This window comes from Dreissena polymorpha, chromosome 4 (genome assembly GCF_020536995.1).
Source record: "Dreissena polymorpha isolate Duluth1 chromosome 4, UMN_Dpol_1.0, whole genome shotgun sequence".
NCBI lineage: Eukaryota > Metazoa > Mollusca > Bivalvia > Myida > Dreissenidae > Dreissena > Dreissena polymorpha.
The window spans coordinates 60,688,139-60,703,871 of record NC_068358.1 but is presented as its reverse complement, the minus strand read 5'-3'; the positions used below and the strand labels follow the sequence as shown (position 1 = coordinate 60,703,871).

General features: G+C 34.8%; 1 protein-coding gene and 1 long non-coding RNA gene across 12 annotated transcripts in view; one reads left to right on the top strand and one right to left on the bottom strand.

Annotated features, from left to right (window-relative positions):
- LOC127877467 (uncharacterized) overlaps positions 1 to 861 on the top strand; it is a 192,362-nt gene extending 191,501 nt beyond the window's left edge. For all 11 annotated transcript variants that reach the window (XM_052423385.1, XM_052423380.1, XM_052423384.1 and 8 more), the window contains exon 18: positions 226 to 861. In XM_052423385.1, coding sequence (XP_052279345.1) covers positions 226 to 316 — 91 coding nt within the window. In that variant the 3' untranslated portion in view covers positions 317 to 861. The remainder of the gene's footprint in view (positions 1 to 225) is intronic.
- Positions 862 to 13,352: 12,491 nt separating this feature from the next.
- On the bottom strand, positions 13,353 to 14,440 carry LOC127876076 (uncharacterized). Its single transcript, XR_008047646.1, has 2 exons — positions 14,353 to 14,440; positions 13,353 to 13,492 (listed from the first exon to the last, which is right to left on the bottom strand). It is a non-coding gene; the product is annotated as an uncharacterized LOC127876076 (long non-coding RNA).
- Between the last annotated feature and the right edge of the window lie 1,293 nt (positions 14,441 to 15,733).

The window sequence follows — 15,733 nt, the reverse complement described above, 5'->3', positions numbered from 1 at the left end:
ATACTGCAAAACATTGCATTGGGAAATGCGATACTAAAGACGTATCAGTACGTGTAGTAACAACAAATGAATTCCTAGCACAGCACTGTATCGTGCATGTTGGGTCAGACATTAAAATCTTATAAAACGCATGAATAAAAAATTGCTTAATTGACGAAGGACATGTCTTTTTATACATCGGACGTTGTATATACCAGATAAACGTTTCATAACCTTCACTTTCAGTGCAACACATCCGCAATTGGAAAGAACAGACCTAGTTTCAACCGTAAATAATGCAGCTTTGAAACTACGAAAAAAGAACAAAAACATGTAGCTGACACCAATCTATTTGCTTAGATGCACTTTGTGACAGTTTCAAGTTACTGTTATGCGTTAATTTATAACATGGTATATCATAGTAATTGGAGAATGGCATTCCACTATTTTTTATCCCTGGGTAGTGCAATTCCGCAGTGATCACAGTGCAGCGGCCTTTATCAGCGCTGATCAATACACAGTGCAGCGACCTTTATCAGCGTTGATCAATACACCGTGCAGCGACCTTTATCAGCGCTGATCAATACACCGTGCACCGACCTTTATCAGCGCTGATCAATACACAGTGCATCTTTATCAGCGCTGATCAATACACCGTGCAGCGACCTTTATCAGCGCTGATCAATACACAGTGCAGCGACCTTTATCACCGTTGGATGTGATGCACGTGATGTAGGTGTGAGCGGTCGCAGGTTTTTAGCGGGAGAGAAAATTAATACATTTTAGCATTTAACAGTGTTTTAGGTTATTATTTTGATTGGAAATTAATTGGATTATATGTGCACATGTGATTTACATCGGAATAGTATGTTGGACAATGCCAAGATCGAAAAGCAATAAAAGAAAACAAAGAAACAGTAGTGACAATAACAATGATCCGAATGCTGTCAAGGTGCGTAAGCAAGGAGGCCCGTCCTCGGACTCTGATAAAGGCGACGTGTCAGTTAGCGATATTCTAAATAAGGTGAACTCAGTGTTGTTTGGTGTAGACGCTTTAGAAAATAGTGTGTTTGTTAGTTCTAGCGGTTGTGGAAGTAGTGGAAGTACCAGTGGTACAAGTGGTATCAGTGAAACCGGAAGTGGTATCGATAACAACATGGCAGACAGCAGTGCGGAGCCCAGTATTCGTGATGTGATGCTTCTTCTGAAGTCCGTCTCATCTCGTTTACAGTGTTTAGAGGCAAAGATGAGTGTGATGGACTCGATCGAGAAGCGGATGGAGAGTTTCGAGAAGGAGATGAAGCAGCTGTGGGTGGTTCATGAGGAGAGGGCTAAAAAGGTGGAGGAGCGTGTATCACGCCTGGAAGTTAAGGTAGATGGGGCAGATATCCATGCTGCAGAGCTCACAGAGAGGGTCCAGGTGCTAGTAAAGGACCGTGATACCCTTCGGGAGGACGTAAGCTACCTTCAATCGCAGTCTATGCGAAACAACCTTATCTTCACGTCAATACCAGAGGCAACCGGAAACGTTATGGAGACGCCGGAGATGACGGAGGTCAAGTTACGCCAGCATTTGGTGAGCGCCTTCAAGCTTTCACAGGAAGTAGCTACCTCTATTAGATTCGAACGTGTTCACCGGTCTCCGGGATCGCCGACACATGGCAAGATAAGAAACATTGTTGCTAAGTTTTCGTTCTTTAAGGACAGAGAAATGGTGAGAAAAAGGTGGAAGGAGCTTGATGGCACGGCGTTCCGGGTGTTCGAACAATTCCCTCCTGAAGTCATGATGAAAAGGCGTCAACTAGTGCCGAAAATGAAGGAGGCGAGGCGGCTGGGTAAGCGGGCGTACCTGGCCTACGACACGCTTTACATTGACGGCACCCCGGTGCGCGCGTAGGAGCACGGCGGTGTTGAAATATCTATCCTGTCGTGGAACGTTAACGGACTTACGGATGTAAAGAAGTCATCTCACAATTTTGTAAATATTTTAAGTTCTCATGATGTATGTTTTTTGTATGAATCTTGGGCTAATAGTTCCAGTGATGTCAATTTAAATGGATATGTGCCTTTTAACTTCTTCAGAAAGTTTCAACACAAAAAAGCGCGTAGAAATAGTGGTGGTATTGCTATATATATTAAAGAAGAATTAGCCGATGGTATTAAAATTGTAAAAAATCATTTCGATACAATAATCTGGTTGAAACTTGACCACTTATTTTTTAATATATCAGAAGATTTTTATATATGCGCAACATATGTATGGGGGCATGAGTCTCCAGTTTATAACACTTTTAATGTAGATTTGTTTGAAATTTTAGAAAACGATATAACTTATTTTTCTGAATTCGGTAAAATCTTTGTTGTTGGTGATCTCAATAGTAGAGTTGGCAATAAATTCGATTACATTGTACACGATATAATTAATACTGTCTATGATGACGCCGATTACTGTCCAGATAACACCTCTGTGAGGGCCTCAGTTGATAGCTCGATAAATAGTCACGGAGTAAAATTACTGGATTTTTGTAAATCTACTTGTTTACGAATTGCTAATGGTAGAGTTGGCAATAGCTGTAAGCAAACTTTTTATTCCAATAACGGTACGTCTGTAATTGATTATTTGTTGGCAACCGAATACAGCTTTTCAAATATATCTGATTTTACCGTGCATGATTTTAACGAATTTAGCGATCACGCCCCGTTAATTTTTCATTATTATGTAATAATGTCCCGTCCGATTACCAGTCATTCACTGATGTCAAGTATAAATGGGACGATGCATTACGTGGGCAATTTCGCTCACAAATTATTTCGTTGTTACCTGTTTTTAATACCATTGTACAAAATGTAGATTATTCATGTAGAACGTCAATTAATAACGTGCTGAATAGATTTACTGAAACTATTCGCAGTATTGCTGATCCGTTATTTTCCAAAACATGTGTTTATAAAACAAACCCTAGTTTCAATGTAGATAGTTGTACAAGGAACGCAGAAAGGTTTGATAACGAGTGCATGACTGCACGAAATTTATATCACGAAGCTCTACGTATTTTTAACTCTTGTAAAACAGATCTAAAAAGAGAACACCTATGTACAAGTAAAACATTATAATGATTTAATTCGTAAGAAGAAAGCCTGCTGTTATAGGAAAAAAATGTCGGATATTGAAAATTTAAGAAAACACAAACCAAGGGAATTCTGGCGATTTTTCAAATCGAAAACTAACGTGAATAAAAATAAAATATCTTTAGAAGAATTTACAAAGTTTTTTGAAAACCTTAGTAGCAATATGTCGGATTTTTGCAATACTGAAGCAGAAGATTTTTGTTTAAATAATGATTTTAACTTAGAAAATTCTGCATTTCCTGAACTTGACGTACCTATATCAATTGAAGAAGTTAAGAATGCAATAAAACATTTAACGCGTAATAAATCATCGGGTAGCGATTGTATTTTAAATGAATATTTTCTTGAATGCAGTGATATTTTGTCTGCCCATTTATGTGATGTATTTAACGGTATTTTTGTATCGGGCTTTTTCCCCGATAAATGGACTGAAGGGGTCATTATCCCTTTGCATAAAAAAGGTGCAGTTAATGATGTCAATAACTATATAGAGAATACTAGGTTAGTGTTGAATACAGAGAAGTTTATGTTGCGAGGCTTAGAACGCCGGAAGCGCGAGCCTTGGCGAGCGCTTTCGGTGTTCGAGCCGAGCAACATACACTTCTCTGTATTCAACGCTAATCCTAGTATTCTATTTATCCCATTTGATTTATTAACGTGACATTTAACATAAATAGATCTAATAACCTTAACAATAATTTTAATTCAGTCATAAAAGCGCTTAAAATCTAACAAATGTAACCATGCGTAGTGATATACATGTATTTGTTATGGTACGCAAAATAGTCTTTAAAAAATTCACAAACAAACTGTAAAACAAGTAAAAATATCACCATATGCCTACATTCAATTTAACGCAGTATGCGAATTTTAACACATTACGACCGCGAAAGAAGATTTTACTTTACTATGATTCATTTATTTTCGAAAGAAAATGATCAAAATCCAATATGGCGGCGATTGCTCCTGACAAAATGCTGTCGATGTCAACATACATGTACACCATTGACGACCTAGTTCTGGCTACCATAACTTTAAATGTCGCTTGTTATGATTTTCGACTGGCGCGACTTTGTACAGGTCTGTCAATACTAAATAAACTGTACGCTGAAGTTTCTTTAGCTATCGAAGACCTTGACACCTTTGACGAGTAAACAGACAATTGCAGCATCTGAAACTTTTAGCTGAAATAATTCGCGTTCAGAATAAATCTGCCAAGAGTCTGCCAAAGCAAAAATCATAAAAAGACTCTATGGCGGCAATTTATATTGACTACTGACACTTTATTTGACAAAATATACAGGGCAATACGTTTTCCGACTTCGGACGACGAATTTAAGGACGCGCAGAACATGTTTTTTATATAATGTTATGGGTATGCCGTGTGTGATCCGATGCATCAATGGCGCCCATGTTAAAATCATTTCCCCGAGAACAGGGAACGACAACAGTACAAACAAAAATCAAAACACGTAAGAACTAGTATCTTACCTTTAATTATCCTTTAAAATCCATCTAATAATCCATTTAACTCAATAATTGACGATTTTGCATCTATGGTGTTTAATAATTATTTTAGCATAGTTAAAAAAAGACCCTTATGCCATTCTATCACTTTATTCAAATGAGTTTATGAACGCGATAAACTTTCTTTTTCGTCACAAGCTACGTCATGTACTCTACATTACTGCTGTTTAAATGAACCGGAGCAGTTTATCTAATAATAGCCGTTGGTAAACTCGGTTGCATTTGCAGATTTCTGCATACAAACATAATTATGTTTAAACTTGCACGATGTTTTATTTATCTATGGTAAATGCCCTTTTTGTACGAGAAAATAATTTAATATATAAATACACAAAGAATGGAAAACATTCCAGTACACAACAGATAAATGAGTAGAAAATACCCGTGTACAAAATGGGACGTTCCCAATTCCAGTGTGGTGCTATTTTTACCATCTTATACTTGAATGTGAATTCAACGTGAATTAAATAGGAAAGCAAACATAGCAGATTATTCATGAACTGTGCGATATGTGTATGGCTTGTTGTACATTCTTAATATTTTAGTTAAATGTCAAAAGTATATGCTTTGGTTATAAACAATGCACATTACACGAAATAAGGAAAATGTGATCAATTGACAATTCAGATATGTCGACATACAGTACATGTAGAAAACATGTGAAATAAGTCGCGTTTATAATAAATCGTCAAAAAAATGGGGAAAATGACGCAATAAGTATGTCATTTTATGACGCCATCAATCAGCTGATTCATTATACGGATGGGGAAAAATTATGTCATATGACTAGATTTAAAGGTTGAAGGTCGTATTATTTTTAAACCTTAAGTTTTGTCGACTTTGTTTCTTATGAAAAATCATTCAGTGGAAAAGTAAATATAAATAAAAAAATAACAAAACAAAAATCGTGTAATTTTATATTTTATTTCAACATTTCTTTTGGTGAATATGTCATATATATATTTTTCTGCAAAATATGCACATTTTCTTCTAATGGGTGACCTTAAAATTCGATCAATGAACCAAACAATATCGACCTAATTTTAGCGCATATCTCATGACGTCACTTAAAAGTAGTCCGTGCACGCGACAGGTATATTCCACAGTGTTGAATACAAGCAAGTATATTCCACAACGTGTTATACCGTCAATGTCGCGGTGAAAATGGGATAAAGAGGGATTACATTAGTAAGCTGTTTTTCCAAATTATTTACCACTATTTTAAATAAACGTATTGAACATTTTGCAATGCAAACACTATTATTTCGGATGCGCAGTTCGGTGTTAGGAAAGGTTATTCAACTGTTGATGCTATTTTTATACTGATGTCAATTGTCCAAAACTATTTAAATGAAAACAAACGTTTGTATGTTATATACGTCGATATGTTAAAATGTTTTGATAGTATTTATCGCAATGCATTATGGTTGAAAATGTTTAAGTCTGGTATACAAGGTAAATTGCTTAGAATAGTAAAAGATATGTATGCAAATGTTAAGTCACGAGTCTAATCATGCTCATCTTATTCAGATTATTTTAGTTATGCTGTTGGACTGAGGCAAGGGGAGGTAATGTCGCCAATTTTGTTTTCTTTATTGTTGAAGACCTGGAACTTTACTTACAAGATAGCATTAATTCTGGTTTGAATATAGATGATATTGTGTTGATTTTATTATTATTTGCTGATGACATGGCTATTTTAGGCAAGTCCCCGGCTGAAGTTCAAACTCATTTAGATAATTTATACTTATATTGCAATTCTTGGGGGTTAAATGTTAACACTGCAAAAAACGAAAATAATGGTATTTCGGAAGAGAGGGGGATTAAAAGAAAACGAAAAATGGGTATATAATGGTAATGCTATTGAAGTTGTTGATAACTTTAACTATCTAGGCACAGTGTTGAAATATACTGGAAGTTTTAAACTAAACCATGAGCATTTGATTGGTAAAGCCCTTAAGGCCATGAATACATTATTGTCTAAATGCAACGAATTTGACATAAAACCGAAAATATTTTGCCAGTTGTTTGACTCTTTGTGGGTTCGATATTAAATTATGCTTCAGAAGTATGGGGTTTCACGAAGTCCGATGATTTAGAACGTATACATTTAAAATTTTGCAAACGCTTACTTCAGGTAAAAATAAATACATGTAATGTTGCTGTTTATGGAGAATTGGGTAGATATCCATTGTATGTAAACAAGTTTGTTAAAATCATTAAATATTGGTTTAAAGTTCTGAACAATGATAATATCATAATGAACACTGTGTACAAACAAGCCTTGAGCGACTGTAATTAAGGTTTTACAAACTGGGTCTCAAATGTCAAGAACATGTTAAATAATTTTGGATTTGGTTATGTTTTTGAAAATCCAAACGTTGTACATGTCAATAGTTTTATTAGCGAGTTCAAATGTAGACTTATTGACAATTTTAAACAAGAATGGTACGGTAAAATTAATAATAGTACTGTATTAGATAATTATAAAGTTTTTAAAAACTGTCTGGAATATGAAACATATTTAGATTTACTACCTAGACGACTGCGACTATTTTTTGTAAGATTAAGAGTCTCTGCACATCCTTTTAGAATCCAAACTGGGAGATACGCCCAAAATAACAAACCACGAAATGAACGTTATTGTTTATGTTGTAATGACTTGGATTTAGAAGATGAATACCATTTTATATGTATATGCCGATGTTACACTGATCTTAGGAAAAAATATATAAGCCGCAAATTTTATATAACCCATCCGTATATAAATTCCACCAGTTATTAGTTTCATGTGACAAATCAGTTATTTCAAATGTATGTATATATTTGAAGGAAGCTCTTGCTTTAAGAAATACAATTCTAAATAATGTTGTTTAAAACAAATTCATTACCGCTTTGATGGGATTTACGTATTCTTGCAATTGATTGTGTTTCTTTATTTTTGTATTCGCAAATGACCATTTAGTTATTTTAAGTTTAAAAAAATCCATTACCGCTTTGATGGAATATACGTATCCTTGCGTATGCGAATGTACGTATTTTTGCAATTGATAGTGTTTATTTACATTTGTATAAGTAAATGACTTATTATGTTATGTTATGTTTAAAAAATAAATTTCATTACCGCTTTGATGGAATTTACGTATTCTTGTAATTGATTGTGTTTAATTATATTTGTATTCTTAAATGACCATTTATGTTATGTTATGTAATGTAATATTGTTAACCTATTTACGTGACAGAAATCAATGTATATATTTGTGTATGAAGACGATGTACTTATGTATAAGTCTGAATAAACTGTCTGTCTGTCTGTCTGTCTGTCCTTTATCAGCGCTGATAAATACACAGTGAAGCGACCTTTATCAGCACTGATCAATACACCGTTGCAGCGACCTTATGAGCGCTGATCAATACACCGTGCAACGACCCTTATCAGCGCTAATCAATACATAGATGCAGAGGAAACATTGAAATAAAACATTGATAAGCGGGCTGAGGGAACAGATGGTTAGCTAGATACCTATTAGTTTGAATGAATTCCGGAATGTGAATTTAATATTTTTTATTTATATGTCCTGTGATATATTTATTTTTCTGTAAATTCACTTATTGTTTAAAAATAAGCTGAACTATTGTCTTACTATTTCGATATATGTAATGCATATGTATGTATGTCAATCCATACATCTACCTGTAAACAAATGTTAGCAACAAAGATTGATCTTGCTTCTTTATCACATTGTTAACTTTATGTCGTGAAAAAAATGTGACGAATTTAGTTTATTACGCGATTTATCAAGAACTTCGTATAGGACCTTTTCGATGCTTTTGTTGCTCTAACAAAAAATTAATGGTTAGTCACTTATTTGTTCTTTAAGAAGTTCTTAGTCTATACTCCATTTCTAAGTTTTAAACTTATATCAAAAATTTCGATTTCAAACAAATATCATGGTTTTATTTATGAAATTAAGTTTTTGGTCCTAAATTTGTGTTCCTCAGTTAACATAATTACTGATGTTAAACTATTTGTTTATTTCCAGTTTGTTAAATTTTATAGATGAAAGTATGCATATTGTTAGCGTTTTGCTGACCAAGATTTCACTATTTTGCAAGTCTGACATGCCCAGTGCAAGTACTGTCGCGCGGTATTTCGCACACAACTCGAGGCCATAAAGCTCGCGGCACTAAAATAACCTTTACAGAAAATCGGTCCATTTCTAATAAAGTTCAACATTGTGTTCTCATAAAGTTGCATATATTAAGCATATCGCAATACAATCGAATTTGACATGGTATAATATGTTCTAACTGTACATGAATCTACAGATGAAATCATTAACTCAAAGCAAAATTACCCTGCGCTAATGTGAGAATAGTCTGTGTGTACACTTTGCTTCATAAAATCAATATATAAAGGGTTCAAGACCAGTAGGAGTGTATCACGCCAGCGTTTTACTACAATAGTTAGTTTCTGACATTTAAATATGACAACATATGTCACCATATGCGTGTGTAACATATTTATGTGAGGTTAATTATTTATCTTCATGTTAATTTGTTGTTCGTCTTGATTTATATTTGTCTTCAGTAGATGTATAGTTTTATATAATTTTGTTATAATTTTACTGCTGAATTTTGTATAATTTTTATAATTATTCGGTCTATTTACGTCAATATAGAACATTACAAACCATTCTAAACTTAGGTTGTTCAAACACGTAATAATTAATTAACATGTAGAAGATAATTTGCTTTATGTTAACGATTTACCCTAAACTGCAAAGGTACATATTGTTGATGCGTGATTCTCAAGTTAACAAGTTATTGAAAATAAGCAATACAACTGTTTACTATGAATTGACTTTTGACATTTACTAATGACTTCAATGGATATCGGGTAGTTTTGAACGTGATTTTTATTAGATAAGGCAGGGGCGTACCTAGGCATACGGCAGTACGCACGTGCGTATAATTCAGTTTCTTGAAAAAATGAAAACTCGAAAATGCAATAAAAAGTGAGGGCTTAGGGGGGTTGGGGTATAATTATGTAAACAAGCAAACAATGGGTCCACTTTTAGAAAATAACAGTGGGTACAAAACACAACACAGTCTTAACTCAAACATACGAGTTAAGTATTTTTCACTGATGAGGGGTAGTAATCACTGTGTAGACTCTACTCTACGACTGTGTTGTCGCCCTTCAATTTTTGTGAACCAATATTCGGACACGGGTACCAGATTATGTTTACATCGAACAATTTTCAAAAATGTCGGCGAACGCATCGCTTTATCCAGATGTTTTTAGAGATAGCGTCAGCGAAACATGAGATGATACTCAGAAGCTAGCTCTTTTAACAGATAAGTAGGGAAAATGTCCACAGCTTTACAATTTCCTTAATATATGTCGATTAAGACTCGATTTATAGATATACCCGTTCTTGAATTTGAAAATGTATCTCTGAATCTAGCATTTCTATGAATTTTCACATTTCTGGACGTTCAAATCATGATAAAATGATAGGCAATGCCCAAATTATTTTTCATTCAAATTATTGTAGGTATCTTTATTCGAAATTGTTCTTCACTATTTAGTTTATATATAGACTATATATATAGCTATGTTCAAAATCAATGACGTTCTGAAGTACTTGCCCCTGTAGCGCAATCGGTAAGCTGGTCGACATTTTCTCCCATTATTGACCTGAAGGGGCAGTGGTTCGATCCCCACAAGAACCTTTCACTTTACTTTTTTTTCTTCTAATATAACCATTTCCTTGTTATTGTTTATTTTTAATTTCAGTAGCAAAATATAATACTCTTAACTTTATACCAAAACTAGCTCAAACACTTAAACTTTTAATTAAGGTTTATTTTAAGTTCATCCTGCATCGCGGTGCATGATTGCGACTAATTTTAAGTGTGCCATGGGTAGATTTGACCCCGCTGAAACACTTCAGAGAGCATAGCTTTTGCGAGTGAGCAGCTATACCCAGCATCAGAAAATGCTTCATGCTGCTCTTCGTTATGCCTGTCTCCACCGCAACTGCAGAAAGATAGTTTTCCACAATGCGAAGGGTCAATACATACTTGCGAAGTACACTGGGGACGGAACGCTTGTCTGGACTTGGACTCCTTAATGTATATAGGGAAAGAGAAATTAACGCTGAGCATGTGGTCGACATTTTTGCACAAAGAATAGATCGAAGATTAGCATTACTTTTCAGGGTGTAGTATTGCACATACAAGTGGACCTTTGTTTTATGTGAAATTAGAGGATGTTTTCTTTTTAATAAATTACACATTGTCCAAACTGGTTTTATTGATAGAGTTAAATAAACGTTTAGCATGCTCGCTCAATACTCAGCGAGCATGCTGTTGTTTCATTCAAACAGTGTTTCTTTTACAGTTAGTTAAAAAAGAATTTAATTTTCTGTTTACCAAATACCCCACATAAAATCAGTTTCAGCAGAAAATAATGACGGGCTTAGTTTTTTTCTTTTATTCGGTCTTTTTCCACTAAGAATTTGACGAATTAAAATTGCCAAAACGTGGCTGAAAGATAACACCAAAACGCACCATCTGCATTGAATTTTACAAAATTTTCTAGGGGGAGGTCCCCCAACCCCCCCCCCCCCTAGCAGGAGGGGAGAACCCCCTCCCGCACCTACCCCCCACTCGCAGCTTCGCTGCTCGGTCGTGCGTTTAGTTGAAATAGCCTCAGGAAAGCCCAGGTAAGGCGTATAGTCATTCGTTGTTCGCTTACACATAATGTAACACATGGTTCAGTAAATTTAAAATTATGGTTATGATAATACCTAATAAAGCAGATTGTGGTATGTAGATTGCTTTCAGTACATTTATATTTGCAAGCCTGTTGTTTGTCCCCCAAACCCCCCCCCCCCCTAGCAGGAGGGGAGAACCCCCTCCCGCACCTACCCCCACTCGCAGCTTCGCTGCTCGGTCGTGCGTTTAGTTGAAATAGCCTCAGGAAGCCCAGGTAAGGCGTATAGTCATTCGTTGTTCGCTTACACATAATGTAACACATGGTTCAGTAAATTTAAATTATGGTTATGATAATACCTAATAAAGCAGATTGTGGTATGTAGATTGCTTTCAGTACATTTATATTTGCAAGCCTGTATTTGTTGCAATTGCTTATCCTGTTATCGCTTATTACTGGTCTCTTTAGTGAGCTACATACTTTAATTATATGAATATTAATTCATCTTGTTCAAAATTGTTTTATTCTGATAGAAAATGTATATGCTGTTGTACTTTTGATATTCAGGTTAAGTGTGTATTTGCACATCGTCTTTTTTTAATTTATATTAATTATGAATGAGGCCCGGGACATTGCAATTTGACATTTAACAACTGGGGCACATATTTCCAAACCGTTGTTTTTTCCCCAAAAATGGCCAAAGTAATTGTATTTGTTTGTTATTTGGCGAGTAACACGTTTTATGTGAACGATATGTAAATGAATATTGATGGTATGTGTCTGTGCACAGTTTTTGTGTTACAAGATGAGTAGTAGGAAAGTAGGTATTTCGTGGCCATCTTGGATGCCATCTTGCACATCCCAACGTTCTGATTGGTTGAAATGGAGTGAGATCGGTCTTCTGATTGTTGATAGGTTTGGCGGTCTTCTTGGCGGTTTACAACCGTCGGTTTTTGGCGGTTTGATATATGATGAGTAAGAATGTTGGCGTTTGGATATATGATGAATAAGAATGTTGGCGGTTTGACGCCATCTTGACGGTTTCACTTCCGTCGGTTTTTAGCGGTTTCGTATGAGTAAGAATGTTGGCGGTTTTGCGGCATCTTGACGTTCTCCGTCGGTTTGAAATATAATACGTGAGCAATTTTAGCGGGCGGTTCGAATAATTGCCGCTATATTGACGAGTTCACTTGTATCGGTTTTAAATATGATAAGTGAGCATTTTAGCTGTTTTACTACTATCGGTTTAACATTTCATGAGCGAGCATTTTGGCGGTTTGAATGATTGCCGCTATATTGACGATTTAAGTCGGTTTAATGTAGGATGGATCCGCCATATTGATGCGTTATAATAAGATCGTTAAGGTACAAGTATGCACGGTTTAATAGTGTTGTTGGATTAAGTGGTTTATCTTTTCATCCATTTGTGGTAATTTTTTGTGGACGTTTGCGGGTACAATACGTGCGTGTATTTTCGTATAGAATAATGGCACAGGCACAGTTACTGTTTTCTGAAGATACACTATCTTATTTTAAGCAATATGGTTTTGAAAACATAATCTGGTCACCGGTGTGTAAAGAAATAAGTTGTACACTTGACAATAACTTTACCCTAGTTTTGAAAAAGAGACGATCTCGAGTAAAACTGGTTTTAAAAAAAGGAAAAAAACAAGTTGATTTTACCAACGACAATGTTTGAAACGATGTGTAGTTTAAAAGAAAGTGTTGAACTACTGATTTCATTTTTAGAGGGACAGTCACCATGAATGCATTTCAAGAACTCGAGTTCAAATTTGAACACCTCACATTTTATGAAGATAGACTTAAAACATTTGATCTATGGTCACCTCAAATTCAACCGAACAAGTTTCAGTTATCATCAGCTTGGCTTTTATTACACAGGTAAAAACGATACAGTAGAATGTTTTTCGTGTGCAGTACGATTACACCAATGGGGGAAAGAAGATGATCCGTTGGAAGAACACAAACAGCATTCACCAAAATGTTTATTTTTAAAAATAATTGGACAATTAAAAACCAACAAATCAATGAATCTTCATGGAATCCATGGAAACCATCGGTTCACTCAGACATGCTTCAAAATGGCGGCGTGCATTTTGGCGGTTGCGTGGTCTGAAAAATTTGAAAACAAAATTCGTTAGATATAAAGCTATATAAAGAAATCCCCAAGTTATGTGTTTCATTCCCACTTTAACAAGTGACAGAAGCACATAGTGAATATGGCTTGTTCATCATCTCAAGATTTTAAGCTCAGTTGTAAAGATGGACATAGTGTTTTATCATTAAACAATGAAATGGGGAAAGAAGAGAATAACATGACTGAGGGGGTGGAATTTTCATCACCCCCTCAATTAGACATCTCAACTTCAGCGAGTGTCATGATGATGCGTTCCTACTTTGACTTTTTATACGCAAAAGCTTTATGTGAAGTCAAAACAATGACTGTTCGAAAGAACTGTTATGGTTGTCAAACCAATCACCCTTCACAGAGGAGGAACATGACTGCCTCATGATATGTGATGATGAGGAGTATCAACTTGAGTTTTATTTCGAGGATATGCTGAAAGAAGTCGATGAAAATGCCATAATACGTTTCTTGGGAAGAAATGATGGCCATTTCGAATATTACCCCAGAGATGGTTTTCCTTCACAAACGAGTTATAGAGAGGCAAAGACTTTCTAGCCATAATGAAAACGGATCAATGGAAAGCCAAGATGAAAAAAATGGTGCTTACAATTACACAAATAGAAGACAGATTGTTTCGCTGTAACTGATTTAAAAACACAGTATTCAACGTTATTATTCAGTCAAGGATTGATCTTCTAGTAGAAATGGAGTGTTCAGATAATATTGATGGGAATGTATCTTTGTTGTATGATGTAAACAATGTAATATACAGAACGAACTTTTACAAAAGCAAAAAACGTGAAGTGTAGAGAACTGTCATGATGAAAAGGATAACTTTACTTACACTTGTTGCTGCTGGTATTATCCCCGGGTATGTTCTTCTAGGCCATGATGTCGTTCAATGCACTCCACAGCAATGGAAGCCGTCTGAAATGAACACAACACCATTGGTTTTATTGTATCGAACGGAACAATTTTCGTTAGAAAATAATGTGTTTTTGTCATTTTGTAAATAAGCAACCAAACATATATAGACATACGACATTTTGCAAACGGAAATGCTACAGATTTTGGTGTAACCCTTAATATTTCTCAATGTAATACTTTGAAAAGCTTGTTACCTTAAATTGTTTGACATGTTTTGTAAATGTTTGATATTTTGTAATGTTATTATGTTATAATATTAACTTTGATAGTATAAGGGAACATACTCTTTTATTTGATTGCTAATGTAAGGGGAATACTCCTCCAGTCTTGTTGAATGTAGGGAGGACAATTGAGAGAGTTGAAAAGCACATGTTTGTAAACAAAGAAATATCAGAAAACTCATCAGTGTTTTATCACATTTAACAAATAAAATTATGTACTGAACATGTTTTGTAATGAGATCACTATGTGAATAAAATAAATATTTTATATGCATTGAAGTATTCGTGTTGTTCATTTTTAAAGTTGTTTTCGAATAGTGCACACTGTCAATGTTTATAAATAAACAAGCAATATTGATTAACCATGGATAAATTACAAAAGGAGCGTATTCTTTCAGAATACTATTTAATGCTAAGCAACCCGGCAGTTAAGTAGGTGCTGTGAAATTTCAACACATATTGAGAAAAAAATACCCAGGAGCGTTTACTTTGAATTTTATCAACAACTGGTTGAATAATCAAGATTCCTATGCGTTGCAAAACAACCCGTTACTTTAAACCAATAACATCTGCTTGGGAAAGCCCTAAAGGCTTTATTTGGTTTACTTTACGAATGTCAGCAGTATGATTTGAAGCCGAAATAAGTTTGTTAAGTTGTTTTATTCTTTTGTTAAGTCTTTTTTTTATGTTCTGCCTCTAAAATATTAGAGATGTAATAAATTGAAAAAATATCAAACGCACTTATTCAATTTTGACGATCGGTGAGAATATGAATGAAAGAGACGTGATCAAACATATCATGAAGCAATAAAAATAAACAGATGATAGTGTCATTTCAATAAATATAATTGGTAATTAGCGAGTTAATCCTAAAAATGTGTGACAAAAAAGAAAAAGCCATGTTGTTGATGTTTAGTAAATTTCGAATCAAAATTAATCTACAGCTTAGGCTTATATCTAGTCATCGAGAAGCTATAAAAGTAAATCAATTTATGTGATATTCTATTTCAATGGTTTTCATTTTTAATTGCAATCGGGTTAACTTTATATTTAAATGGAGGTTGTTGAGGATAAATC